The sequence below is a fragment of the Mustela erminea genome, chromosome 6 (assembly GCF_009829155.1).
Source record: "Mustela erminea isolate mMusErm1 chromosome 6, mMusErm1.Pri, whole genome shotgun sequence".
Taxonomy (NCBI): Eukaryota; Metazoa; Chordata; class Mammalia; order Carnivora; family Mustelidae; genus Mustela; species Mustela erminea.
Genome location: NC_045619.1, coordinates 122,154,419 through 122,179,889, shown reverse-complemented (window position 1 = coordinate 122,179,889; position 25,471 = coordinate 122,154,419). Strand labels below are relative to the sequence as shown.

General features: G+C 41.8%; 1 protein-coding gene across 6 annotated transcripts in view; it reads right to left on the bottom strand.

Moving 5' to 3' along the window:
* Positions 1-12,026, bottom strand: part of CACNB2 (calcium voltage-gated channel auxiliary subunit beta 2) — a 377,317-nt gene extending 365,291 nt beyond the window's left edge. For 3 of the 6 annotated variants that reach the window (XM_032349536.1, XM_032349538.1, XM_032349537.1), the window contains exons 1-2: positions 11,687-12,026; positions 2,817-2,909 (exon numbers count right to left, since the gene is read on the bottom strand). In XM_032349536.1, the coding sequence (XP_032205427.1) occupies positions 2,817-2,909; positions 11,687-11,806 (213 nt within the window). In that variant the 5' untranslated portion in view covers positions 11,807-12,026. Of the gene's footprint in view, positions 1-2,816; positions 2,910-11,298; positions 11,629-11,686 lie in introns of those variants that run through there. The other 3 variants (XM_032349540.1, XM_032349547.1, XM_032349544.1) reach the window with 2 other exon arrangements.
* Between the last annotated feature and the right edge of the window lie 13,445 nt (positions 12,027-25,471).

Genomic DNA, 25,471 nt, shown 5'->3' with positions numbered 1-25,471 from the left:
TTAATTCAAGGGCAAAAATATAACCTAACTGCAAGATATTTTTAAATGGATCCTACTTACAGGGACTACTTTTCCAACATCAATTGTACATACGCCCCAGCCACAGACAAGGAAGTAACATACACGGGCATGAGTCACATGTTTAACAAAACATCTACTTATGATAAAAAGAAAATACTTAAAAGATGTTTTTCCAGATTATTTAATAATCTAACATATGCTTATCATTATTATCCACGATATACTTCTTGAGACACTCTGATGATGCCATTTCTAGTATGTATCTAGCTCTGGCAAAGGTAGCTTCTGCTTATTTTCAAATAGCAATGAAATACAAATGCTGCTTTAAACAAATAGAGATTAAATTATCAAAGGAAAACTATGGTTTTTAGACTTGGCATTCTTGCCAAAGACACTGGTTTTCCTTCTGTGACAGAAAGACGCTAGTATATCAGGGTTCTCAAGCCTGTGTAATCATGACCTCAAATCCATGCCATATGGAACACCTTGCTCTGTTGAGATTCAAGGACACAGGCTTTATTTCCAGAAGATGGACCTTTAGGATAGACTTTTTTTTTTTTGGTCTTCTTAAATGCTCACATATGTTTTAGCAATATATATCTAAATGTACAGGAAGTAGTTTAACAGCTCTCATTTTTTATTGAAGTTTTTTTTTTTTTAATTATTCATTTGAGAGAGAGAGAGAGAGAGTCCGAGAGAGAGAGAGCAGGAGTGGGGGGGAAGGGGCAGAGGGAGAAGCAGGCTATCTCCTGATCAGGGCCCCAACCAAAGATAGACGCTTAACCAGCTGAGCCACCCAGGTGCCCCCCTCTTTATTATTTGTAATTGTGTTTCAAGCACAGAATCTCACACCCAGAGAACACAAAGCCAATAGGAAGCTATCATGACAAAAAAGAAATTCCAGGTAACTTACATGCAGTGCGGCAATCACTCCTTAACGAATGAACGTAATGCATTAAGCTCTCAAAACACCATAAAAGGGGAATTCACAGCCAAAGAGACGACTGGAACATGAAGTCCAGCGACTGTCTTGGAAGGACATCGTTACAGAGCTAAACTGGGCCATCACAGGCTCTGTATGATTAATTTCTATTCACAATCTCTTGCCCACTCGAAACATCAGTTTTTCTTTCCACATAATCTCGACAAGCTGCCTCTCATTCTGTGTGGCTGTGCCGCAGCTACTCTGGGTCCTAAGAAGCTTATTCTTTTCTGCTTCGGGTCCTCCAGTGCTGGCCCTGAGATGATGACTCACGGCCGTGGATTCTCACTCCTCTGGTTCAATCTCCTTGTCCCAGAGGCAGAATAAATATGGATGCTTGACATGGAAAAGGCCTTGGGTAACTTTCCTTTAACTGACTCCCTGAAGCTATTTCTCAAGATCCTTCATTCATTCTCAGGACCATGACGCCCCAGTTCTGCCCACCATGACATCAGGCCAACGCACACACCTTTGGCTCCTCTGCTACCCTTCCTGGCTCCTTCTGACACCAGTAAAACATAGCTCCAGGGCTGGGCCATGCTTGGCTCCACCTTTTCTCTTTCTAAATGTTTCTTAGCAAAAGAGCTCCATTCTTTCTTAACCAACTCTCTTTCTAATTTCCTGTCACTGAAACAATTCTTCATTGGCACGGACCTGAACCAAGATTTTTCCAGTTGCGTGTCAGTTACTCAGACATGCCTTTGGCATTCCTGACATTGCAAGGTGGGAACAGGCGAGACCCAGGAGGGCCCATCCTTGGTCTTTGTCAGGACAGGGGAAGAAGGGGGCAACCAGCCAAGAACAGAATCGCTGCTGGTGCAGCAGGTATAGACATTTAAGCTACTAACTAACTGTGGGGGAGAGCTGTGGGAGCAGGGACGCCAGAAGCAATGGGGAGAGTTGGCAACCAAAAGAACTGGAGCAGTTTTTCTGGTGGACCTCCATGGTCTGGGGAGCAAGTGGTCACCGACAAATTACTCCTGAGCACAAGAGCCAAAAACTGGGGGACCTTGGGCCGTGGAATCAGGTTCTGTCTAGCGCTGTTCTGTGCAATTCCTTCCCCACCGAGAAATGTTCGATGAAGATACACACCTACACCTGAAGAAACTTAAGTCTAGAGCAGAACCTATTGTCCTCAGTCATCGGGCTGCCTGTGCTCTTGCTCTGGGGGTTCCGGTCCCTTCTGTTAGCACATACAAATGTTCCTATGCGGAAAGCGCTCATGCTGACTTTTTGGGGGACGGCGGGAAACTGCTGCCCAGGACTACACTGCCTGGTACCTGGCATAAAGGCTACGTCTCCAAAGGCAGTTTAAATTATTCCTCAAAGATAACACGTGCTTTATTTAACCTTAGTAGCTTCAAACATTCCAAGACGAAACACGATTTCCTCTTTGACAGCCTGAACTCTGAGAGGGAAAAAGAAAACCCAAGCGAGAGGAACACCAGTATTTCGATTTCATAGCTGGCCACACAGATACCCACTGAGATGCCCTCTTCCGCAGCCGAAGAAAACCTCCAAATCTGTAATCATTTCGGCTGGAGTTCCCTTATTTTGTTAAGAAGAAATCCTTCTTCCTGGCAAGACCAACTTGCCAGGAAAGGCTGTAATTATTGCACGGTCTCACTTAAAATTTAAATATTTTAATTATCACATGAAACGGCACACTTTTCACTTCAACTAGAAGTATAATAACACCATATAGGTCTTAAGGATAATGGTATAAAATCGCCTTCAAAACAAAACCAAACCAAACCAACAAAATTCATTTGAATATACTTCTCCAGAACAGAAATTTTAAAAGCTCTCTTACCTGACGAACAAAACTATTTGAGGTAGTGTCAGAGGAAGTGCTCCCATCGGATCCTTTAAATCTGTTTTTCCTTCTAGCTCCTTTCCCATATGACTGCAAAAAAAAAAAGAAAAAAAAAAGGCAAATGAGAAATCTAGGCCTACTGCTAGGAAGAAGTCAAAAACCAAAACAAATTATAAATTGCCATCATATGGGCATTGTTTGAAAATTATTATTGCTGGAATCACAAGTACTTATTTCAAGAACAGTGAGTTAATAGGGAGAAGAGACAAAGCATTTACTAATTCTTGAATTAAAACAAATTATGTTATCTGTTCGCATACGGGGCGTCAAGAGGCAAAGCCACCGAAGAGAAAACATTTAAAAGCAAGGGTTTCAGGGCAGGAGAGCACAGAGCTGCAGCTGTAAGGAGACAGAAAAGATCATGAGTCCAGGCCTCTCGGACAGCACGAAGGCAACAGTTTCGCCTGCCCTGAGATGCCATTTCCAGTGCCACTGGGCCTCCATTTTTGCTTTTTTTCATGTTTTAATTTGTAATCCCATAGTTACTTGTAGAACTATATGGTAGCCGAAGAACACTGTATAATATGAATTCTGATTACCTTGAAATACACACACACACACACACACACACACACACACACACACACGCGTCTACATGGAACATGAATGAAAACATGGTACCAATTCCTCCCCTGACCGTATGGATCTAGAAACGGCTTCAGAAGTGGTGAAAGGCTTCTTCTGTAAGTGGTCATGAACTGGATGACACTGAACTGCCTTATAAAAATGTCGGGCCCATTGTGGCAATGTTTGCATGTGATAGGAAAATCAAAATCACTTCGTGATTTTACTGAGAATGGGAGAAAAATAAATTTCATAGAATAAAATTTTATAGAATAATTAGATAAATAGGTAATTTTATAGGATAATAGCAATAAGAAGACAAGCATTTAAGAACAGGAGGTTAAGAGCAAGACCGTTTGCTTCCATACCAGGATAAAGCCAAGCATGAATCTATGAGAATGAACTTGCTTTTTCTATTATTATTTATTTACACTCAGAGCTCTAAGAACAAACAATGCATCAATCTCTGTTTCATGGCAGGCATAGGTAAAGTTGTTGCAAATACTGGCCATTAACATATAATTGAAAAATAGCTCAAAACTGTGCCTTTAGGTGCAAAGCAAATAGGCTGGACTCCTGCCATTGCAGACTGTGAGCGAATGTCTTAACTGCTCCAAACACCAGTCTTCTCATCCTTCAAAAGGCATACTGCTACTTACTTTACAGGTTTAGGAATTAAATGAAATAACAGATTCATAGCATTTAGTGTAAGACCTAGTGAATGATAAGGGCTCAGAATGATATTTTTAAAAGTAATATCCATGTACAGATTGGAAGAGTCGGGTAAAGTTGGGTGAAGGACGTAACATGGTGAGAATGCTTAGGCTCAAAGAGACTTCATGAGATTATCAGCATTTACAAAAGTTAACTTTTTTTAAATTGCCGAGTAAATTGCAGAGTTCAGGTTTTGAAAATACTACTTTGTTCTATTTGATACACACAGATGGTTTTCATTAAAAAAAAGAAATATCTTATAAACTACGGTATACGTAGTACTTAGGCAAACTAAGATCTATTAAGAACATTTGTGTTATGAGTAACTTAGATGACTTTGCAATCAGTGAGAGGGTAGTACAATCTTAAAGCAAAAATTTTTCTTAACCACGTTTGTTCTCTTTCAAGTATCTACGGGATTTATATAATACAAATGTGTTTCCATGGCATTTAATTAACTCTCAAGTTCATAAAAGGAAAGACAACCTAGGCTGGGCTTTCACAGTGTATCATACAAGGTTCTTCTCACTTAGCAGCTTATTCTTTATACTTATGTAAACACTATTCAGTAAACTGTTGAAAAATAACATTCTTTCAAGAGTGTTCTTCCTTTTCCAATTATTATATAAAGGTTTGGATAAAAGTGTCTTCCAAAGCCTACAAACACAAAAATAAAGCACGAAAAGTTCTTTAAAATTAAAAATATTTTTATATTATTGAACATGGGAAAAGACTAATTACCTTTGAAAGCAATTTTTTAAGGCCTAACATGTTTCTTATGCGGGGGAGGGGCAAACCTGTGTTAAACACACGGCTTTCCTTTCTTTTTTTAAAACACATTGTTTTTCTTTAGGAGAGGCACAGATTATCTTTAAGAATGAAGACAAAATATAATCTTACTCCATCGTGATGTGTCTTTCCAATACCATTTTGAAATGGGTGGAAAGAGAATATGAAATTCTATCACTGTCTTTTGCTTCAGATTTTTCATGATAAATATATTTTATTACTCTGCTGCTTTGGTGTGTAAGCTTTTTCGTGGCTGTTCACAAATGCACAATAGGCACTGTGAAAACCACACAAAATTTCAGACATTCAGTCCTACAGGAGACAATTTTCTGCAAGAAATTAGACACATTTAAAAAGTGTTTCATTTTAAATGTATGTTCATTTTTCTAAGCCCCTAGGAATACTATTCATAAGTATTACTTTGGATACACTTAGCTACCTAGTCAATATATACCCACGTATATATGTTGGATTATCAGAGTTTTCAACTGTACTAACACACAGTTTGTACACACAGGCACACAACTATGGCTGAATCCCGTGTAAACTTGTGATAACTTTGAAAAAACTATATTGTCCTTTAATCACTTAAATTTATAGGGAATGCTTTATTCAAAGTATTAACTTGTTCATGTCTTAATAGTGTCATAGCAAATCCTTATTAATTATGTATTATATATATTAAAAGCTAAAATAGATACGCTTAATGATACCTCTTTTCTGTTCTCTTATGAATTTGAGCAGTTATTTCTCTTCCATAGTTTCCTTGTTAATCTTTATTGTTTTTTATAACAATATCCAAGATCAAGGGAAAAAACTAAAGCAACTTTTGGAAAGCTAATACAGTCCATTTCAATGTATTTTTAAAAAATGTTAGTGAAAATTTATACTACCATTATAAAACAAAGTTCCCTTTGATCCAATGCATATTTAAAATTAAGTCCATCTTGCTAGAATTACTTTTCTTTAGTTACTTTAAATCCTTGAAAATGAGGACTAGACTGTTTCATCTGCAGGAATTTAAAAAAAAAAAAAAAAAGGAAAGAAAGAAAGAAAAAAAAAAGTAAAGGCCAAATCTTCTCAAAATGGAGAGAGACAGGAAAGATTAATTATTCAAATATTTACTTGACTCAATTTGGAAAAGAAGTATAGTTTTCTTAGTTCAGGGGCTGCTTCAAATGTAGCCTCTTTTAGGACCAATTGTTTTTCCAATTTTTTTTTTTTTTTTAGCAACACTAAATATATAAACACCCAATACGTGAAACGGTTCACAATCAGAGTCTCCCAGATTTCAGGAAGTAAAAGGCAGAAGAGAAAGGGAGTTTGGGTTTGGCCGGAGCGTAAAGTATATCCCATAATACTCTCCCTGACACATGCAGAACCCCTAAGTCCTTCTGGGAGCACAGTCTGAAAAGCCACTAATTTCTATTCATTTCCTATTAGTTACACGAAACCTCATGAAAACAAATTATGTCACCATAGCAGAAAGGAGAAAAAGAAAACCGTAAACCGAAATTCTTTTACTTCTCCTACAACATCAACCAAGCTACATCAGATTTCAGAAACAACAACAAAAATTTAAGAAATTTCCACAAATATATAAATGACTTATTAAAATGATAATTCCTCAGGATGGTAAGTATCAGCTTCATGTAAATGAATGTCCTCCTTGTTACCAAATAATTTTTGAAACTGGAGTGTAGTTTTCAAATCAGCAAATAAATGTTTATATTTCACAGGTAATTAAAATCTAATTTCTGTCTAGTTGAAATGGACCATAGTAGTTAATTTTGGAAGTTGCCAGTCAGTTGGAGATTTGAGCCCACCCGTGCACACAAAGTTGGTTTGGCAGACCCTGGGGACAGCTTGAAGTATGACGCTGCTTCTGCGGTTGATAGATAGGGTGACAGTCTCTTCCCTACATATTGCTCCCCATAAGCATAATGCTGATACCTGAAATTAGTTTCCATCCCTCTCGATTAGCATTCATTGATATTTATCCCTTGAGTTGTAGACAAATGCAGCCAGAATGATCCAGAAAGAAACCAGACATTCATTCTCCTCCTTTACTGACAGTTCAGTCTGAACGGGGTTGCCAAGATCCTTTACTTGGAAGGAAGTAATTGAGACTACCTCTCTAGAAGAGGGGAGGTAGGACATCAGTTCTTGTCAATATGGATCAGTTTGCACAAAAGCAAAAAGGAAGCAAGAGGCAGCATAAAAAGATCTTTTGCGGGGTCTGGAGGTAGAGAAGGAAGGAGGGACAAGGCTGGGAAACAGAACGTCTAGTGGGAGGGCAGGAGAACTTCACCCTCTTCATAAGCTGCCTCCAGGCAGGCCTAGAAAGAACTCTGAGACAGACTTTGTTACTTGTGGTGGTGGCATAACTAATTGTAACTCCTTGTCACTGTGAAATTAAACAGTGCCACCACCCCCTACGGGGTTAACACATTTTGCTCAGCTTTTCTTGAAAGGACCAAGGCTTCATAATTGTGTTAATTCAATGGAATTAAATCCAGCAACAGGTAGACTAAGCCTTTCCGCTCCAGGAAAGACAAAAAGAAAAGAGCCATGAGATCTACCAGACCAGCCGAACCCCACATCACTCAATCAGTTATTACATTTCACGTTCTTAAAACACACTCAGAAATTCTGATTGGCATGTTTTAAAATTTCTCCCATGCAACACCAGAACAAAAATACCATTCAAGAGGAAAGCCATGGGGGTTAGCAACGAAGGTTCCAGGAAAACACAAAAACACAAAACACAAGACCCACGATCATTATGTTGGCAGACTGCGGAAGACCGAGCTGTACCTCGGCTGTCCAAGTGTTTCTGGAAAACCATACCCACACAGCACAAGAGCCACAGGAGGACCGCTGCTGCTCTCTTTAGATAAAGCTCCTTGCTGCAGTGATTCAAGATGTTGCCATTACCAGGCTGTGTTACTACGACATGCTTGAAAAGCATCTGGCAAACTCAGCCGGGGTGGAACCAGCTGGGTTCTGTTGCTAGGAGCAAAGCAAACAGGACCTCTGGTTACTGTCTGTTCATTTTCAGGTGTGCCTAGAGGTGCTGCTCACAACCTCTTTCAGGCCTAACGTGCTGGGATACTGCTTTGTTTCTTCTCATCTCCTCCGGTGTCTCCATCCTACTCTCAACCCCTCCCACAGGCTTCCCATCCACACCGCCTCCCTACACCATCAATTCCACTCCCCAGAGAATTACCAGTGCCGTATTTTAGACTACCGCTGTCCAGCAGAAATGTAAGCCAAACCACATGTCATTGAAATTTTCTAGTAGCCATACGAAACTGGGAAGCAGCAACAAGTGAAACTAATTGCAGTGATACAACTTATTGAAACCAATATACCCAAAACGTTATCGCAGCCACCTGTCGTCAGTGTAAGAAAGATTAATGTGTATTCTTTATTTCATACCGAGTCCCTGAAATCTGGTGTGTATTTTATATGTACGGCACATCTCAGTTAGAGCTACATGTGGCTAGTGGCTCCAGGAGTGGACAAAGCAGATTTGGAGCTTTGGAGGGAGAATCCATGACTTTGGAAGTAGACCATGTCCAAGTTTGCACTGAAGCTGTTCAGCAGGCCCCCTAAAAAGCGATGCAATCTGCTTGAATCAGAACTTACCAGGATTTGTAGTTAGGGTTGCCAACTCGGCTCTCACGTAAGAAATAATAGTCGTGTTGTTTATGGCAGTGTGCTGGAGGGAAAGGGTTGGAATGTAGGAGGGTGCCCCATCCGTAGGCAGAATTAATTAACGTAAAAAAGGAAAAATGGGCAGTCTGGGAATCTGCATCTTTTGCTTTGTTCAAACAGAACTTGGAATAAAATCCAGAGGTAAGACAGAGAGGGTTCTTTAAAGCAAAGATTGCTTAGAGACACCATTTGCAAGTGAAAATTCCATTTCTAAGTATCAGTATCAGCAAAAGGGGCTGCTCCTGAGCTGGACCCCTCCCCCGCCTTTTCTGGGGGCTTTACTGCTGTCCTGTCCTGCCCAGAGAGATGGACTAGAGACTTTGCCAAGTTCTCACAGCTCTATGATGCCATGATTTATTAGATATAAAATAAACATGGCCATGTTTCCCCTCACATAATCGAGGTAATAGAAACACAATTCAAAGAAAACTGCTTTCATTTTTGGAAGGTAGAAAAAGCAAAGAGATAGATGGGGAATATTTATATTTATAGTTGAATATTTATACCTCTAACCTGCATATAATAGCCTTTCCTCCCCTTTTCCTGTCTCTTGTATTTCTACACTTACTTCCTTAGTCCTGCACATTGAGTCTTTTGAAATGTCCCATGCGTGGGTCTGTCATCTCCATTTTCTTTCCTGTCCCTTCATATTAGGCCTTATTAACTCTTATCCAACCTGTTTCACCAATCTCCTGTCTGGCAGCTCCACTTCTGGACTTCTAAAACTCTAAAATACCTTCCAGAACATTCCCAGGTAAATCTTCTGAATAAGCGGTTATGCAACTCCCTGGCTGAACCCCTTCCACGGTTCTCCATCATTCCTTACACCGCTGGTTTCAACGCTTCCAAGATGTGGCCTCAAACTGCCTTGTGAGTCTTACGTCTAACTATGCCTGCTCTGTACCATTCCGTACTCTCTTCAAGCTACACATGAAAATATGTGATAAGATTTATAACTTCTGTGACTTTACTTCCTGTATGTGTCCCACCATCTCTCTGACAATCTCTGGTCAAATCTCACCCATCCTTGGACTCTCTTCTCAAAAGCCACCTCTTCTATGAAGCCCTTAAGGATTACTCCGCATAGAATTTCTGTGATCCTTCCTCCTTGGAAAGCAAGATTCAGTACTTCTTTTACAGTCCTCTACCAGGCAATTGTCATACAGGCGTCACACTAGCAGCTACTAGAATATCCGTTCTCTGAAGACAGCAGTGGCGTCTCCTCACATCTGAATCATTTCCACCTTGCAGTTAACAACAAATACTTGTTGACTTACATTTAACGACGTAAATCACTGAGTGAATTTAGTATTTCTTATCTAAATGCAGTCATGCTTTCGGTCAGCCTCAACTTTAATCTCCAGAAATCCAAGAACTCTTTTTATCACAAGAATAAACTTAAAAAAAGAAAAGAAAAGAAAAGAAAAGAAAAATCCCTGAAGGGAGTTCAAAGAAAAAAAAGGGGGGGGGTGTCTAAGAGAGTCCTTTCTTTTATCAAAATTCAAGACGTTCACCCTGGAATAACAGAGTTCTCTGAGTACATTTCTCACTCTCATCTAACCTGATTAAGTGTCTAGATAAAATCAGGAGCCTAGAACAAATGTGACATGTGTTGGTAAGAATTCAGGTCCCCTGGCAGAAACTAGATGGAAATGTAGGTGATTAGTTACAGGTCCCCCCTCTGGTTCAGCAGCGGAACAGCCCAAGGCCGACTAAAAAGCTAGCTGTCCTACCCTTATGAAAGAAATGGGTTTCTCATTACAGGACTTCTTGGTTTCTACATTTTCCTCCATCTCAAATCAAAGTGAATTATGTGTTTTAAGTTAGCAAGGTTATTTCCCAGTGGTTAAAGAAAGTTCACTAAAGCTCCACATGTATAAGGTTTTTTAAATATAGGTATATGTCACCATCACATTTACACATTTAGCAAACGTAGGCTTGAAATCAGCAAGCCCATATCGCTAAGCAAAGAGTTATTTCCCCAAAATAAGGCTTGAAATAGAACCCTAACCTCTTCCCGGCACTCGCCAAGCGGCCCCACAGCTAGGAGTCTTCAGTCATTTCCCTGCTAGGATAAAAGTTGAGAGACTCCTCACCGCCGAGACCTGGAGGTGTCTGTAATCCAAACTGTACCTGCCAAAGCCTTACGTAAAAGCCACCACCTTATCATTGCCCAACGCCTACAACTGACATCTCCTATTTCACAACTGAGCTGCAAACCGGAATTTTTCCAGAAACCGCTCATCCTCATCGGAGAGGAAGGTGGTCCTGAAGCTCCCTGGAAGGGCCAGCATTTCAGGGGAAATGGAAAAATAAAAACTTTTCGCGTCCCCAACTGGCTTTAAGAGAAAGAAACGAGGAGGGGCGCGGGCAAACGGTGGCCAGCGGCGCGAGGGGAGCTGAGCTGTCAAGGAGGCAGAACTAGCCAGGTGCGGGGGGTGGGGGTGGGGCAGGGCTGCGCCCGGAGACCCGGCCCGAAGCCCCCTCCTCCCCCCCACGTCCCGCTGCCCCCACCTCCACCCCCTGCCTCGCCCCCTTCCCACCGCAGCTCCGAGCTCGCCCGGAAGGGTCGGCGTCGGAGCCCGAGCCAGAGCCGCGGGGAGCCGAGCCCCTCCCGCCCACCCGGACTCACGATCTTGAGCAGGTCCAGTCCGCTCGCCTGGTTCATGTCTCTCCATGTGCCTCTCCCGGGAAGGGGCGAGGAGGGCTGACCGAGCAGCCCCGGGGGCAGCAGCCTCTGAAGACCCGGAGGTCTCCCCCGCCCCTTCCCACTCGCTTTTCGGAAGCCGAGAAAAATGGAAGCCGCGGAAGAGCCAGGGACAGGCGAGAAGGGGCAGGGTCCCCGGCGCCAGGAGAGGAGAAGCCGGTGGCAAAGGGCGAAGGGAGAGGGGGTGGTGGAGGCGACCCGGGCGGCAGGGAGCGGCCGGGCGGGGGATCCTAGCGGAGGAGGCGGCGGGAGAGCGGGCGGTCGGCGCCCCGGCGGCTCACAAAGAAAGGAGAAGGCGCGGCGCTCTCGCTACCTGTGCGGCCGCTCCGAGCGCCCCCGCGGGAGCCGCGTTCTCCAGCAGTTCCATCGGGATCTCCTGCGCCACCGCCGCCGCCGCTGTGGGAGGCGACTTGGACATGTCGCTTTGGACCATTGGCGAAAAGTCGGCTGGCAGCGAGCAGTCAGCCCCTCGCGGCGGGTCTCCTCCTCCCCTCCCCCGCCCCCCGCCGCCCGCTGCCCGCTCCGGGGGCTGCCCGGGGCTCGGCGCCGCGCTCGCCGCTCTCAGGGCGCGGGACGGGGCCGGGCCATTTTGAAAAGCGAGACGCGGGGCGGCGGCGGCGGCGGCGGGGCGGGCTCGCGGCCGGGCGGCCGGGCAGGGCGAGCGCCGAGCGGCGGCGACGACACGGGGACGGGAGCCGCGGGCGCCGGGAAGGTCCTCGCCGGGAGGGAGGGAGGGAGCTCGGGGAGCGCGAGCCCAGGGGGAGGCGCGTCGGAAAGCGAGAGTGACAAGGCAGCCGAGCGCCGAAAAGTTCCCCGCGGGAGGCGCGGGCCGCGTGGGCTCCGGCCCAGCCGCTGCGCGTCTCCGTGGCACGCGCGCTGGAAAGTTTTCAAAGCCACGAAAGCGAGGCCTTGCGCCCGGGAGCTTCCTCCCTCGGGCTGCCGGGCTCGGCTCCCCCGGCTCCCCCGGCTCCCCAGCCACCTCGCGGGCAGCCTGGCAGCCCGCGGGCGGGAGAGGGGCGGGAGCGGCGGAGAGCGCCCGGGCTCCGCTCCTAAACCGGACTCCTGGGGTCCGCGGAGGCCTCCGGCGGCCCCGGGGCGCGGGCGTCTGCCGGGGCAGCCGGTGAGCCTGGGAAGGCACTTGACGGTGGCAGTGACGGGGGCGGGAGGTGGGGGGTGGGCAGAAAAGTCGCGGGGCTGAGGACCCGAGCACTGGCAGCTGGCCTCCTCCGCTAGATCCCAAAGCACCACTTCCCAGCCCCAGCCCGAAGTTCTTCTTTCCTGACTCCTGTCTGACTCCTAGCCAAACAGCGCTGCTTTTGGAGTGCGCTTTTTCTGCAAAGTGGAGAAGTCTTCCTGGCACGTTTTGGGCAGAATAAGCACTTTTTTACTATTCCGAATTCTTGGTCATGAGAGTAGTGGACATGAGCATGAACATTGCACTTAAACAGCAAAAGGCTCACTTTTCTACTCGAGCGTGCCTCTTCTTGCAACAAAGGTTACTGCAGCGAAACTCTGGAGAACCAATCGTCTAGGCATCAGTGTGATCTCGGTCTGTCAAATAAATAAATAAAATCTTAAAAAAAAATACGACGTCTAGGGTTTGGCGTGATGAAATATACATACAGAAATGCAGTCCACGAGGCTTCAACTGCCTTTTATATGAAATGACTGTGGGACGCAGTACTTGTTCATCTCAAAGATCAACAGCTGAAACCCATCTCCATCATAAGCTAATTTTAGTAAGGCTGAAAGAATAGGTTTTGGTAAGGTTAAAACTTTAGGCATATCCATAGGGCACCTGGGTGGCTCAGTGGGTTAAAACCCCTGCCTTCGGCTCAGGTCATGATCCCAGATCCTGGGATGGAGCCCCACATCGATCGAGCCCCACATCGATCGAGCCCCACATCGGGCTCTCTGCTCAGCCGGGAGCCTGCTTCCTCCTCTTCTCTGCCTGCCTCTCTACTTACTTGTATTCTGTGTCTGTCAAATAAATAAATAAATAATCTTAAAAAAAAAAAAGGCATATCCATTGGGTCCCTGGTTTTCCTAATCTTTGACGTTAAAAGGGTCATTTTTACTTAGATTTCAGTGACTGTTAAAGAGAAGCACTAAAATATTGGATAATAATGATAATGATAATATGACATTTTGAAAAACAACAGACTGGGAAGCTGGGAGGCTCTTGGTTAGGATGTGGGTGAGGAGCCCCGTGACAAGGAAGAGGGTACCCTTTGCTTTCTAGTCAAGGCTGGAAGTCTCCGCAGAACCCTGGCTAAGAATTGTGGAGGGGTGAGGGGAAACAGTGGTGTTTTATATGTATTCATGTGTATATGTGTGCATATATGTATATACAAAAAATACAAAAGATATTGTATTTAAAGTTTTGGATTCATTGTCTATTTTAACTTCGTGATCTGCTGAGGATATCACCCTCCTAGGTCTATTCATTTAACAAAACTATTTGGTTCTCTTGAGAGAGTGTTCAAATTTCAGGGGTAACATGAAGTCTAGTTCTCTTATAGACTGGAAGCTGTGTGGGTAGGAGCCCCGCATATTCATCAGAGCACATTCAAATCTAGTAAGTTGCCCTGAGTTCTTTCAACAATCAGTCAAGTTTATTTCAAGCTTTCATTGCATGCCACTGGAGGAATACACACAACAAAAACCAGGTCTGTTGGGGCTTATAGTCTAGTTAATAAGCACTTAGAAACCAGTCAATACACACTTGTTGATGGAAGGGAGGGAGGATTCTAACATGGTTTTTTAAAAACACCCAGTTGGATGAAACTTTGTGTCTTCCCAAGACATCTGTGTGATTTCTTTTTTTTTTTTTAAAGATTTTATTTATTTGACAGAGAAATCACAAGTAGTCGGAGAGGCAGGCAGAGAGAGAGGGAAGCAGGCTCCCCGCTGAGCAGAGAGCCCGATGCGGGACTCGATCCCAGGACCCTGAGATCATGACCTGAGCCGAAGGCAGCGGCTTAACCCACTGAGCCACCCAGGCGCCCTCTGTGTGATTTCTTATAGTGTACTTAATTATCTGTGCATTCACTTTCATTTATGACCATCAGGGAAATGGAATTTTGTCTTTCATCACGTTTTTAAAGAGATCACAAAATAGCAAGACAACCTTGAAAATAATTTTTAATAATACTTATAACCAAAGGGCCTGTAAAGTTTCTGCCAAAGGACAAGTAAAGTTTGAAATAAATGTTCATGTGTGATCTAGTATATAAGTTATATCAAACTGCTTTTATGTTTTTTCTGCCACTACATAGTTTCTTGAGAATAACCAATTGTGTCTTACTCATTTTAGTATTCCTAGCATGGAGCATGGTGTCGGGCACTTAGATGAAGCCTGAAAACACAAGTTGCATAAATGAATGAATAAATGATCTGTCTTCATGTGTCTTAAAACATAAAACTTGGCAAGTTCTAACATAGGAAGACATTTACCTAATCATAATTCCCATGAAAGCATTATATTAATTCTTTCTTTATAACCTGTGCTGATTTAGTTAATTTATTGAACAGTAACACAATGCAATGTACCTGTTCAGACTCTAGTCTGCTTTTTAAAGGTTTCAAATAAAATGTAAGGCAATGTTACCCTTATGTAAAAAAGGAAACACTGTCAGAATAAATATAGATAGAAAAAAGTTTGAGAGGGGCATCTGGGTGGCTCAGTTGGTTAAGACTCTGCCTTCACCTCAGATCATTATCCTGGGGTCCTGGGATGGAGCCCCAAGTTGGGCTCTCTCCTGAGCGGAGAGTCTGCTTCTCCCTCTTCCTCACCCTCTGTGCCCCCCCCCAAATAAATAAATAAAAATCTTAAAAAGAAAGAAAAGAAAAAGGTTTGAGAAGCTTATTAGGGATGCCTTCTATCATGGTCAGTTTTGTTTTTAATATACCTTGACTTTTGCAGTTTTTAAAAGCCACAGATGAATGCTAAAATTTGATAAGTGAAGCCTAATTTTTTTCCATGTTAAAAGTTATGCAGATGTACTCTAGCAATAATGGATGTACAGTCATCAGTGGAGGCATTCAAATGCAGATGACTAATTTGTTCAAGCTGTATGTAAACTTCAGCCTGCTCATTAGCCCTTGTAATGGACAGGCATATTATGGGCATTACTAATGCTCTGAAATGAGAACGGGGGCCAGGAAGAAACACTGGCCAAGGAAGCCAGAAGTTTAAAAGAGTTGGTTTTTCTTCCCCTCCGAGAGAGAAAAACAGAGATTACAATTACTTTACTCCTCTTTCCCTTGCAGATTTTTGACTATATTTAAGACCTTGTGGAGTAAGAGCTCTCTGGGACAGATAAGCACCATGTGTGATTTTTTTTTTTCCATTTTACTTAGTAAATCATTTTTCAACACATTATGGTTCCAGATCTGTCATTATGTATAGCACTTTCATAAAGATACACCTGTATCTACCACTGACCTAACTTGATATGATGCATTCCACAATGTTAACATTTGCTTTTTGTAAACTTACACTATAAAATGAGTGTCGTGATTATGGATTGTTGTTTAATAGCATATAAAGGCGCAAGCAAACCCAGTATAAGGGGGATAAGTGTGTGTGAGTGTGTGTGTGTGTGTGTGTGTGTGTGTGAAGGTCACAGCTGAAATATACAAGTAGTCAGGGAAAGCTTAATTTCATTTCCAAAGAAAAGGCTTCAAGGAAGAATCAAGATTTCATGAGTTCCTAGAACTAGAAGACAGAACTCTGGAGTGTCTAATATTCTACAGCACTTTTTTAGTTTATAAAGCACATTCATTTGTTATTAATTTCTCACCTAAACCCTGTTATAACAACTGGTACCTTTGTTTACATACAAGGTGTCAGGCTTTGTGTGAAGGATTTATATACATCATCTCATCTATAAATTAGAAATCAGTATTCCTTGTGTTCATTAGGATAAGTCCAATTGCTCTAACAAGTACATCTTAAATATTTTGTGGATCAGAGAACAATCAGGAGGATTGTATAGACTACGGAAACCTGCATTATCAAGAAACACATCTGCATTTCCGTATGTAGAGCTGTCAGCTTATTCATAGCTGCGATTCCCAGCTGTCCTTGTCTCTTTCTTCTGGAACCTGTGTTTTAAGGGGGGCACATTGGTAGCTAGAATAAAAGACTGTGTATTTCCCAGTCTCTGTTGCAACGAGATGCAGCTATGTGGCTACATTCTGCAGACTACTGAGAAGTATCCATAAAAGGGAGAGAAAAGCTTTTATTTCTCTTCTTCCTTCCAGCTGACGATCGGATCGTGGATCGTATTAGCTAAGCTATGAGTGGACCTTTTAGACAATGAAGACACATAAAAGCGACATGCTGAAATTCAACGAGCAGGGGAAAGAAAGGTGCTTGGGTCACTGATGGCACCACAAAGCCACTACAGTAGCTGTGAACTGCTGACTTTCAGACTTGGGAGGCAGAAATAAGCATTTAGATTGCTTAAGCTTCTTTTACTTTAGGTCTTCTGATAAGTCATACCAAACCTAACCAGCCTAGTGATACTTTCATTACTCAAAACATTTTCTTCCTTTTAAAATTAACTTTCAGGATGCCTGGGTAGTTCAGTGGTTAGACATCTGCCTTTGGCTCAGGCATGACCTCAGGGTCTTGGGGTGAGTCCTACATCGGGCCCCTTGCTCAGCGAGAGTCTGCTTCTCCCTCTGCTAGTTGCTCCCCCCTGCTTGTGCTCTTTCTCTCTCTGACAAATAAATAATTTTTAAAAAAATTTTTAACTTTTTAAAGTGTAATTTACCTTATCTTGGTTTATATATCAGGGGAATGCTGGCCTGATAAAGTGAGGACCAGTGTTGGGAAATTTTTCTTCATGTTCTATATTCTGGAAGAATTTATACAGACTTAGTCATACTTCTTTAGTACATATTTGGAAGAATTCACTAGTGGATCTGGAGTTTTCTGTGTTTTTAATATTGATTCAATTCCCTTAATTGATGTGGGGTTAGTCAGGTTATTTTTTTCATCCTTGATAGTTCAAGTGTTTCACAAAATTTGTCCATTTCATCTTTATCAGTTTTATTGACATAAAGTTGTTATAAGTATTCTCTTACTATCCTTTGAATGTCTGCAGCCTCTACAGTGACATTTTCCTTTTTGTTCCTGATATTAATAATTTGCATTCTTTCTTTTCCTCTTGATTACTCTGGCTAAGGGCTTATCAATCAATCTTCTCAAATAAACTTTGGGTTTCATTGATTTTCTTATTTTTTCTCTTGTTTTAAATCTCTGTTCTTACATGATTTTCTTCCTTCTTTTTTTAAAGATTTCTTTATTTATTATAAAGAAGATGTGAGATATATATATATATATATATATATATATATATATATATATATATCTCCTATTTAGCAAGTGATTCCATCTTGGATTAAACAGTTATTTTGTTGTTTATGCAGTAAAACTTGAACTGTCCCTGCCCCCCCTTCCCCCCAGGGGACTTACTTAAAAACAAGCCTGAGAAATCAGTCCCAGGGAACAAAGCCCAAATACAAGGGTGGGTCAGGCCAGGTGGAGGTATCCCATCAGTGGGGGCACATACTGTCTCCCTAGCTACCAAGGAGTATGGGCCCCGCCTTTTGGGTGCCAATTCTGACCAAGGTGATAGGCTAGTTCAAATGTCTACTATAGGGTAAATTGTAATTCAGTTGGTCACTTATGTGTGACTTAGCATGACTGTGTAGCTTTCTCTGTGTGTTACAATCTCATTGGTCACCTGTGCGTGGCCAGGCCCAACCACATGGCCTTTGCACTTAAAAGCTAGTCTGTGAAGCAGAGAGGGGTCGCCTGCTCTGTAAGAGGCATGGCCCTGAACCTTCAGTTTGATTCTTGTTGCTTGGCGTGAAATAAAGCTTTGCTTGACCTTCGCTTTGTATCAGTCTCGCTCCTTTAATCACGAACCCATTATTGGGGGGTCTTTCACAATATTATGCAGCCATTTAAAAAACCTCCGAAATCTTGCCTTTGCAACAATATGGATGGAACTAGAGGGTATTATGCTTGGCAAAGTCAACCAGAGAGGGACAATTATCATATGATCTCACTAATTTGAGGAATTTGAGAAACAAGACAGAAGATCATAGGGGAAGGGAAAGAAAAATGATACAAGATGAGCCAGAAAGAGAGACAAACCATAAGAGACTCTTAGCCTCAGGAAATAAACTGGGGGTTGCTGGAGGGGAGGGGGATGGGAGGAATGGGGGGTTGGGTGATGGACGTTCGGGAAGGAATGTGCAATGGGGAGTGCTATGAATTATGTAAGACTGGTGATTCACAGACCTGTACCCCTGAAACAAATGATATATTATATGTTAATAAAAAGATAATGAAAGTTTTGCCTGTGGAAGAGTAAAAAAAAAAAAAGATTTATTTATTTTAGAGAGAGAGCACAACTGGGACGGGCTGAGGAAGAGAGAGAGAGAGAATGTCAAGCAGACTCCTAATTGAGAACAGAGCCAGAGGTGGGGCTCGATCCCATGGCCCTAAAATCACAACCTGAGCCAAACCAAGAGTCAATGCTTAAGTGACTACACTACCCACGCGCCCCCTATTTTATTCCTTCTTCTGGCTTTGGGCTTGTTTTTTCTCTTCTTTTCTCCTGATTTCTTAAGATGAAAGTTTAGAACTTTTCATATTTTACTTCTGTCCTAACATGAACATTTGATCGTATACATTTTCCTTCAAGCACCTAGTTAGATAAATCCAGTGATTCTGACTTGTTTTTCTGTTCATGTAATTCAGAATATGTGCCAATGTTCTCCGTGATTTCCTTTTTCAACACTGGGTTATAAAGAAGTCAGTTCTTGAAGCTTTAAATACTCCTTTTGATTTTTAGTTTGACTCCATAGTAATCGGAGAATATACTATGTGTATTCCCAATCATTTTAAATTCGATGAGGTTGGCTTTATGTTTGTGGTTCAGGAAATCATCTACCTTGAATTTTTTTGCGTGTATTTGAAAATAATTCGTATTCTAGTATTGCTGGGGGGGAATGTTAGAGAAAAACAGATTAGATTAATTTGCTTGGAGTGTTTTTCACGTCTTCAATATCTGAACATTTTTTTTTCTTTGTCTACTTATTTGATCAATTAATGAGAAAGGAGTGTTGGAGTCTACAAATATAATTTTGGATTCTTTTAGTTAATTATTTTTGAATTTTTTTCTTGTAATAAAATACATATGAAATTTACCATCTTAGCCATTTCTAAGTGCACATTTTAATAGCATTAGGTGTATTCACATCTTTGTATAACATCACCACCATCCATCGCCAGAACTTACTTCATCTTCCTGAACTAAAATCCTATATCCACAAAACCATCACTCCTCATGCTCTCCCATTCCCCTCCCCCAGAAACCCCTCTTCTGCCTTCTGTCCCTCTGAATTTGACTACTCTGGGTACCTCCCCTGATGTGCAATTATGCAGAATTTGTCCCTTTGTGACTGACTAATTTCATTGAGCCTAATGCCTTCAGAGTTCATCCGCTTTATATCATGCACCAGGATGTCCTTTCCTTTTAAGCTGAATAACATTCCATTGTATGTATCTACTACGCTTTGTTCACCCTCCTGTCAATGAATACTTGGGTGGCTTCCATATTTTAGCTATTGTGAATAATGCCTCATGAACATGGGTGTACAAATTCAGGACCCTGTTTTCAATTCTGGGGGGTAATTACTATGGTCTGAGTGTTTGTACCCCCTCCCCCAAATTTGTATTTTGAAATCCTAATGCCTGATGTGATGGTCTCAGGAAGCGAGGCCTTGGGTCATCGGGGCAGAACTCTTATGAGCGGATTCATGCTGTTCCAAAAGAGAGCTGGCTTGCCCCTCTGCCATGAGACAATAATAGCAAGAAGTAGGCAGTCAGCTACCCAGAAGAGAGCTTTCACCAGAACCAGACCATGCTGGCACCCTAATGTGGGGTTTCCATCTTTGAGAATTGTGAGAAATAAATTTCTGTTGTTTATAAACCACCCAGCCTGTGACATTTCGTTAAAGCTGCCAGAATGATCTTAGACAGGTATATATGCAGAAATGGAATGGCTGGATCATATGGTAATTCTATTTTTAATTTTTTGAAGAACCAGCACACTTTCACAGTGCCTTCACCATCTTACATTCCCACAAATGTCGCACAAACTTTCCAATTTCGGTATATCCTCATCAACAATTCTGAATGCTGAGTACAGAATCTCATGGGCAAGGTGTTCTCTGAGTACAAGGCGGCTCTGGTAGGCCTGTGGCTAGAGTCCTATGGACACCAGCAGAAACATAGGAAATTTCTGTCCTAAAGCCTTGATAAGCATAGATTCAAATTCCAAAATTAAAAACATGCAAGAAAATAAACCACAATGAGAATCAACAAAACAATAAAAAGTGCAATTTGACTCCCAAGAACTTCATAAAATGAGGGCAGAATCATTTAGTAACAGATTAAAGTATTCCATCTGAAATGAACTTGTACTTTAAAAAAAATGGTAGAATATTTACCTCTCTTCTATATATTTTGAGGACAAGGAAGCATATGGATGCTTCCTTGATGTTTACCTTTGTGATGATCTTTGATAAATAATCCAACAACTTCAATCAGGTAAGACTTCAGTAAGACCAAATTGAAAAGATAGCCTTTTTCCCCTCATATTTGGGAGCAGCCTAATATTTTCTTAGCAGTCCTAATGGAAATTAAGAAATGAGACCAAAAAAAGATCCTTCCCAAACCTATTGCTATCAAAGTTGTCTTTGTATTGATTTTACTGTGTAATTTTCAGAAAGTCTTGTATAGTGTGTCTCACCGACAGGGTTGAGAAATAGAACTTCATATACAGGTAAATGTATTTGTTGCCCTTTTATTTGACTACTTTTATTTATTTAACTTTTATTTTACTTTTTATTTTTATAAAATAAAAATATTTATTTTATTTAACTACTCCTAAGAAAATATAACATTCCATTTTGGAAATCCTGTATGAACATGACAGTATTAGTTCTGCAGTTCAAACACATATTTAGGGACTCCAGGGCAGCTCAGTTGGTTGAACTATTGACTCTTGGTTTGGCTCAGGTCATGATCTCATGGACCCTGGGACTGAGCCCTTACATCGGGCTCCACATTCAGTGGGGGAGTCTGCTTAAGGATTCTCTCCCTCCTCCCCAGCCCTCACTCTTATGTGCATGCTCTTTCTTGCAAATAAAAAGATGACTTTAAAAACAAACAAATGGACAAACACATATTTGCCTAAGTTTGCTAATAGCAGCTGCCTTTTATCAAATGCTTAATCTGTACCAAGCACCATATTAAGGACTTCACATAAATTATTTCATTTATTTCACATAACAATTCTGAGATGTTTCTGTTCCCATTTGATGGAAGAGTAAACTATGGCTCAGAAAAATAACCTTCTAAAAATCACTCCGCAGGAAGTGGATGAGGCTTCTCAATTAACAAGGTCAATCTTGGAAGTTCTTGCTCCTGGACGGAGAGTTACTCACTTCTCACTGTTTCGTGCCTGGTCACTCCGTCTTTTGCCTGGAGGGCATGCCCCGCTTCACCTGGCTACCCCCAGTTCATTTTTAAACTCTTTCCTGGGCAGCTTACCCTCACCACCTGAGGGTGGGATAGAGTGTCTTTCTTTGCTCTTTGTATTTTTATTTTTTGCACTTACAAACTGGAATGAAAATGACAATTTGTCTCTCTTCTGCTAGACTGCTAGGCAGGGCATCTCTTGCTTTTTTTTTTTTTTTTAAGATTTTATTTATTTATTTGACAGAGAGAGACACAGCAAGACGGGAACACAAGCAGGGGGAGTGGGAGAGGGAGAAGCAGGCTTCTGGCTGAGCAAGGAGCTCAATGTGGGGCTTGATCCCAGGACCCTGGGACTATGACCTGAGCCAAAGGCAAAGGCTTAACCCACTGAGCCACCCAGGCGCCCCCAGGGCACCTCTTGTGTTCATCGTTATACTCCCCGCTATCCTGGGCCACACTCACTAAAGATTCACTAAACTAAAGCAAATGTATGTGAACATAATTGTTGAGAAACAACTATGATCCACCTTCTTATTATGGTACCACGCTATAAATGAAGTCAATACTTGATTTTAATTCTTTGCTTTTTTTACATACAGCATATGATTTAATCTTTAGGGTATTAAGCTGTCAACAGTGGAGTTGTTTATATATTCTGGATGGTAATCCCTCCGATTAAGTAAAAGGACTATACGCAGCCCTTTTGCCCTTGGTAAATATAATGTTCAACTTCTGATAGTCCCGCTAAGGAAAAAAATATTTGACTTTAAGATATGGTGATGCAAAGATAAAAAAAAGTTCCAAGATAGGGATGCCTGGGTGGTTCAGTTGTTTAAGCACCCAACTCTTGATTTCAGCCAAGGTCATGATCTCAGGATTGTGAGATCCAGCCCTGTGTTGCGCTCTGTGCTCGGTGCAGAGTCTGCTTGAGATTCTCTCTCTCCTTCTGCCCCTCCTCCACTTGGTCTCTCTCAAAATAAATAAATATATGTATTTTTAAAAGTTCCACAGGTACTGGGTGGCTCAGTCAGTTCAGTGTCTGCCTTCAGCTCAGGTCATGATCCTGGAGTCGTGCCCCACATTAGGCTCCCCCTCAGTGGGGAGTCTGCTTCTTCCTTCCTCCCCCAACTCATGCTCTGTCTCTCTCTCTTTCAAATGACTAAAATCTTAAAAAAGAGTTCCAAGATAAAACCATATATTTCTCCCAAACATAGACCCCTCTTTGTTCATTTCTCTCTTACCACCACCTTTCCCGCCGCCCCTGTGACTATGATATCTCTCTTCTCCCTTCACCTTCTGCTTGATCACTCTGTGCCTCCCCAGTTAGAAATAAACAAAACACGTCAGAAAGCAAACCAAACTTCCTTGGCTCTAGTTTCCCTTCAGGTCCACAAACAGGCACTCTCTAGACCTCTGTGCTTAGTAGCCAGTTTTCACACAGCGAGTTTGTGATGTGATCCAACTGAGGAAGGTCTTTCACAGGAAGTTCTCCCACAGTTGGTGCACGAGAAGACTTTAAGTTGTGCCTTCCTTGTGGTAGGTACTGCTTCTCAGCTCACCAGATTAATGGCTCTGGGGGAGAAGCAAACACACTGGAGCTCTGGGACCCAATTTAGTAGCCATTAGCCCACAGAATACTTGAAATATAACTAGTGCTACCTTTCATCTTTAAACCAAAGCAAAATACAGAATAAGACTAAAGATATCTCATTAAGAATGTAATATATTTTATTTTATTTTATTTTATTTTATTTTATTTTATTTTATTTTATTTTATTTTATTTATTTGACAGAGATCACAAGTAGGCAGAGAGGCAGGCAGAGAGAGAGAGAGGAAGGGAAGCAGGCTCCTTGCCAAGCAGAGAGCCCAATGTGGGGCTCGATCCCAGGACCCTGGGATCATGACCTGAGCCAAAAGCAGAGGCTCGATCCCAGGACCCTGGGATCATGACCTGAGCCACCCAGACACCCCAAGGAAGTAATATTAACTGAATGTTGAAATGATATATTTTGAATATGTAGGGTTAAATAAAATGTTAAATTGTTCAAATTGATTAGTAAAATTAATTTCACCTGTTTCTTTTTACTTTTTAAATATGGCTACCAGGGGTGCCTGTGTGACTCAGTCATTGAAGTGTCTGCCTTCAGCCGAGGTCATGATCTTGGGGTCCTGGGATCAAGTGCCAGGAGTCTGCTTCTCTCTCTCTCCCTCTGCTCCTCCCCACAATTTGTGCTCTCTCTGGTTTGCTCTCTCTTTCTCAAATAGATAAAATCTTCAAAAATAAATAAATATGGCAATATTTATTTAAGATCACTTATGTTATTACACATGTAGTTTGCATTCTATCTCTGCTGCATGGAGCTATTCAAGAGGACCAAGGATTGCCTGCTTGGATTCCCTAAGAAAAGCAAATAAACTACTGTCGTCCCTATTTTTCATTGTGATGAATCTATTTGTGTACAGATTCAGTGTTTTTTAAAAAAAAAATGCCAAAATACACATACCATAAAGCTAACCATCTTAACTATTTTGAAGTGTAGAGTTCAGACTTGTGCAATCCTTACCACCATCCATCTCCAGAACGTTTTTCATCCTCCCAAATTGAAACTCCATTCTCATTAAACACTAACTCCCCCTGCTCTCTGGGAACCACCATTCTATCTTCTGTCTTTACAAAGTTGAGTACCCCAGGCTTCTTATGTATTTGTGCTTACGTGACTGGCTTATTTCACTTGACACGATGTCTTCAAGGCTCTTCCATGTCATAGCATGTGTCTGAATTTCCTCTTTTTAATGCTGAATAAAACTCAATTGGGTTTACAAACCACATGTTATTTATCCATTTATCCATCAATTAACACCTGGGTTGCTTTTGCTTTGTGGCTATTGTGAATAACACTGGTGTGAACAACTGTATGACTCCTTGCCTTCAATGCTTGTGTGTATTATATCCAGAAGTGGACTTGCTGGATCATATGATAATTCTATTTTTAATAATTTGGAAAAACTGCCATATTGTTTACCATAGCCGTCACCATTTTACATTCTTACCCGCAGTGAGTGAGGGCTCCAATTTCTCCACATCCTCAAGAATGTTTGTGGCTCTCTATTTTATTTTGGATTGAGTACCACCCTGATGGAAATGAAGTACTGTCCTATTGTGATTTTCATTTGTATCTCTCTATTGATTAGTGATATTGATGATCCTTTCATGTGCTTATAGACCATTTGTCTAGCTTCTTGGAGAAATGTCTGTTCAAGACTTTTGCCCATTTTTAAAATTGAGTTGCTTTCTGTTGCTGTCATGAGTTATGGGAATTCTTTATGTATTTTGGATACTAATCCCTTACCAGATAGATGATTTGGATATATTTCCTCCCATTCCATGGGTTGCTTTTTCACTCTGTTGCTAGTTTGCTTTGATGCATATACGTTTTTAATTTTGATGAAGTCCAGGGTATCTTTTCTTTTATTGTCCATTTCCAAATCCAGTGTTGTGAAACATTTGCCCTGTTCTCTTCTAAAAG